Genomic DNA, 3531 nt, shown 5'->3' on the forward strand with positions numbered 1-3531 from the left:
ACAATTAATTTACCTAAAAAATTATTAATTTGTAATTAGAAAAACCTACCTACCTAGAACTTTTGCAAATATAACCGAAATAAAATATAATTTAATAAATTTCTTAGTTGATAGACCTAATCTGCATATCAGATAACTTATAAAATTAAATAGAGTTTATCATATATTGGATTTACAAAAAAAAACAATAAATATTAAATACCTTATACATATACACAGTGTAACAGGACTATTGTAAGACATTTTTTTCAATTGAATATTTTTAAGTTTATTTTAAAAGAATTTTTATTACATATTTTTGCTGTAATTTAAATAACTTTTAGTTCAATTTTAAGTTAGTACATTAGTTAAATAGTCCTGTTACACTCTACATATAAAACTGTTTTGTCACTTTTACCTTGGGAACAGTCATTGAATACGCTTACTAAATTAAACAATGGTTTTTCATTTTCGTTCAAACTAATAGACATGTGATCTTTAACAACATTACTTTTTGTCATTTGATTTTCACTAGAATTAGTATTGTCAACATTGATAGTATTTTGCCAAGATTTTAAACAATTCCAAAACTTTATTTGTATTCCATATGGGAACGAGGATAATAGTTTTTCTGACTGTATTTGAGACATAGACTTTAGTATGTTTATATCAATTAGTTCTTCTGTAATATCAAATCAAGATAAAAATAATTGTTCATGCACAGAAGCTAAGTCAAAAGGTGATAAGTCTTTTTTATAAAATTAACTTTTAAAATTTGGGTACTTACTCAAACATGTATCAACTATGTCATTTAAATTCCAACTTATTAGTAGTCGTTGTACATCGGATGAATCTTCTTCTGACAAACTTAATTGGGAATCAGATGTTTGATATTGTGGTAAGATATTTGTTTCAGGTTCTGATGCTATCATGGATGCTACACTGAGGCTTTCATCGTGGTCGAGATTGTGGCTTTGGACATTCATTGTTGGAAATGTTGTCTGTGATACAGCTATATTATTGTTATTTTGAGAAAAACTAATGTTGTTTGGAAATGTATATCCGCAGTCTTGATAAAAAGAGCTAAAGTCATTGTTAATATTTTGCATTTTCCTATCCTAAATAAAACACTTAAAATTTATGTTATGTAAAAAATATAGACACAAATACAATACACAATTTGGTAGGTATATACACATAATGTATTATGTTTTTTAAGAAAGGTACTAAAATATATTAATAATCAATTATAAATATTCTTTTGCCCTAATAAGTGTCTGCCCATTAGCAAGTTTAGAAATATTGATTGGAAAACTATGAAAATAAGTTATATCATTGACATTTTGCATTGATATAATTTTGCTACAATCCACAATATAGGACTCATAATGAGGATGAAAATATTCAACTTTAATTTGTTGTGTTAAGAGTTTAACTTTTTCTTCATTGTGAATCATAATAATTTCAATAATTTCATGTAAACACATATTATCACTAACAAAATCAGTTAAAAAATAACCCCTTTTATATGATGTACCTTTATAATCAATTTCTCTATAACTGGTGAACTGAGAGTCTAATATATTTAATGAATCACAAACAAAGGCACTATGTTGGCTTAAGACAATATCTTTTTCTTTTAACACAATTATAGGCATATGTTGTTGAATGAGTAGGAATGCAAATTTTAATTGAAACTTTTTTGCTAATGTTAAAGTTATGTGTTTTCTAGAAGTTGTTGCATGAGCATACAGTTTTAATTCTTTGTGTTTTGCTTCGAAACGAAAGCACCAATAGTGACGGGGTGGACCAGAATATTTTATAATTGAAGGGTAGTGAATTAATAAATGATGTTTTGGCTTAAGATTATCTCCAAATAGTAAAACATAACTAATATTATGTTGTTTTATAAGCTGTTGTAGTAATATTATTTTTTCTTCTGTAAATGTAAATGATAGTAATAAATCTATAATTTGAACTAAAACTAATACAAATGCCCAAATTTCATCATTTTCTGGTATCAGGTCTCCAATTATTAATGGAAAAAAAAAAACAAATGACATCATTTCTCTAGCAGACATTTTAAGATGAAATTTATCTAAATGTTTATTTTTAATAGGGGGGCTAATATTTCCTACTTCAATTGTTCCATACTCAAAATTAGATTTGCGGCGATTTAATGTTTCTAAAGAAAAAAGTTTCAAATACTCTATATAATATTTAATAACATGGCACAAATCATAATGACAAACACCCTCAAACATATCATGCATAACATCAACAAAATAGTTAGTAGTGACATGAAATGAAGGTATCTTGTTTAAGAGAGATTCCTTATAAACGCCTGTCAATGAAAAATTATCAGTTATTATATCTGTGTTATAATTATTTGTGTTTCTTAATAACTCAAAGTTTTCTATGCTCATATTATGTGACTCGTTTTTATGTACTTTACAGAAACGACAAAAATGATTAGCTGAAAATGATTTGGAAAATTCTAGAAAACTATTTATACCTAAGTTATCACCCAAAATAATGGCCAAAATAAAATGAACATGTATATTGCCTTTAGATGTTGAGATTGATAAACCTTCTTGTTCTAGAAATATAATTGCATCTATTAATTGGTTAAAGCACACATCATTTCCAAAGTCTTTCACATCCTTAAATTTTAGCAACCCAGCTAAAAATATGTTAGAAAGTTTAGAAGAGTTCTCTAGTACAGGAAAACTATAATATATAGCTGATATCATTTGGATGGTGGCATGAGATCCTAATGGATTATTTATCTCAACATCATCGATATATAAAAAGAAAGGTATAACAGTCTTGTTTTGAAAGTTTAATACTTTTTGTTTCCATAATTTTCCTTGGATAAAATGTGATAAGACATTATTTGGTTTATTTAACTCATTAATTTGGCTTAAAGTTTTTATAAGGTTATCATTGTGTTCAAAGTATCTTTTGAATTGAAATTTCAGTGGTAAAAGTATACCTTTCGTTATTTGTTCATCATATACCACATCACCTGACTGTCTGGTTATACCAATTTCATTATTAATGATAAATTGTTGGATATTTGTTGCAAAATTATTTTCAGTAAGCCATTTATTCAATAGATACTCAGAGTTGCAAAATTTAAAAGGATTGGAAATAACTGATGTTACATTATTAAATTCTAACAACAACATTGGATCTTTAATATTTGATTTAACAAAATTATCTAAAATAGTAACAATAGGTTTAATTATGTTATCTGCAGTATTTTTCTGGATATTTAATATATCTCGACGAGTAAAATTATTATTGTTATGCAAACTCAAAGTAAATTCAACAGCACACTTATAAACTAAATAAGATGCTGTGTTCACGTCAAAAGGTATAGGTGAATTGTTAGGTTGAAAAGTGTCACAAAGTAATTCGTCGTCAGCAGAAATATTATCAGTAAGTAAATGAGTGGCCGAATTAGAAATATTAGCTGACGTTTCGATTTCATTTATAGGCAAATTGATTAAGTGCTTAGTATTTACATGTTTTTTAAAACTATTTAAG

At 26.5% G+C, this 3531-nt stretch overlaps 1 protein-coding gene across 1 annotated transcript; it reads right to left on the reverse strand.

Moving 5' to 3' along the window:
• Positions 1–1226: 1226 nt before the first annotated feature.
• LOC111031067 lies at positions 1227–3202 on the reverse strand (the record flags this gene model as incomplete). The annotated part of the gene is made up of 2 exons (XM_022310852.1): positions 1227–1838; positions 1971–3202. Coding segments are annotated over 2 exons (1844 nt in total), but the record flags the coding sequence as incomplete, so codon positions are not given.
• Positions 3203–3531: the final 329 nt, after the last annotated feature.

The sequence above is a fragment of the Myzus persicae genome, unplaced genomic scaffold, assembly GCF_001856785.1.
Source record: "Myzus persicae strain clone G006 unplaced genomic scaffold, MPER_G0061.0, whole genome shotgun sequence".
Classification (NCBI taxonomy): Eukaryota; Metazoa; Arthropoda; class Insecta; order Hemiptera; family Aphididae; genus Myzus; species Myzus persicae.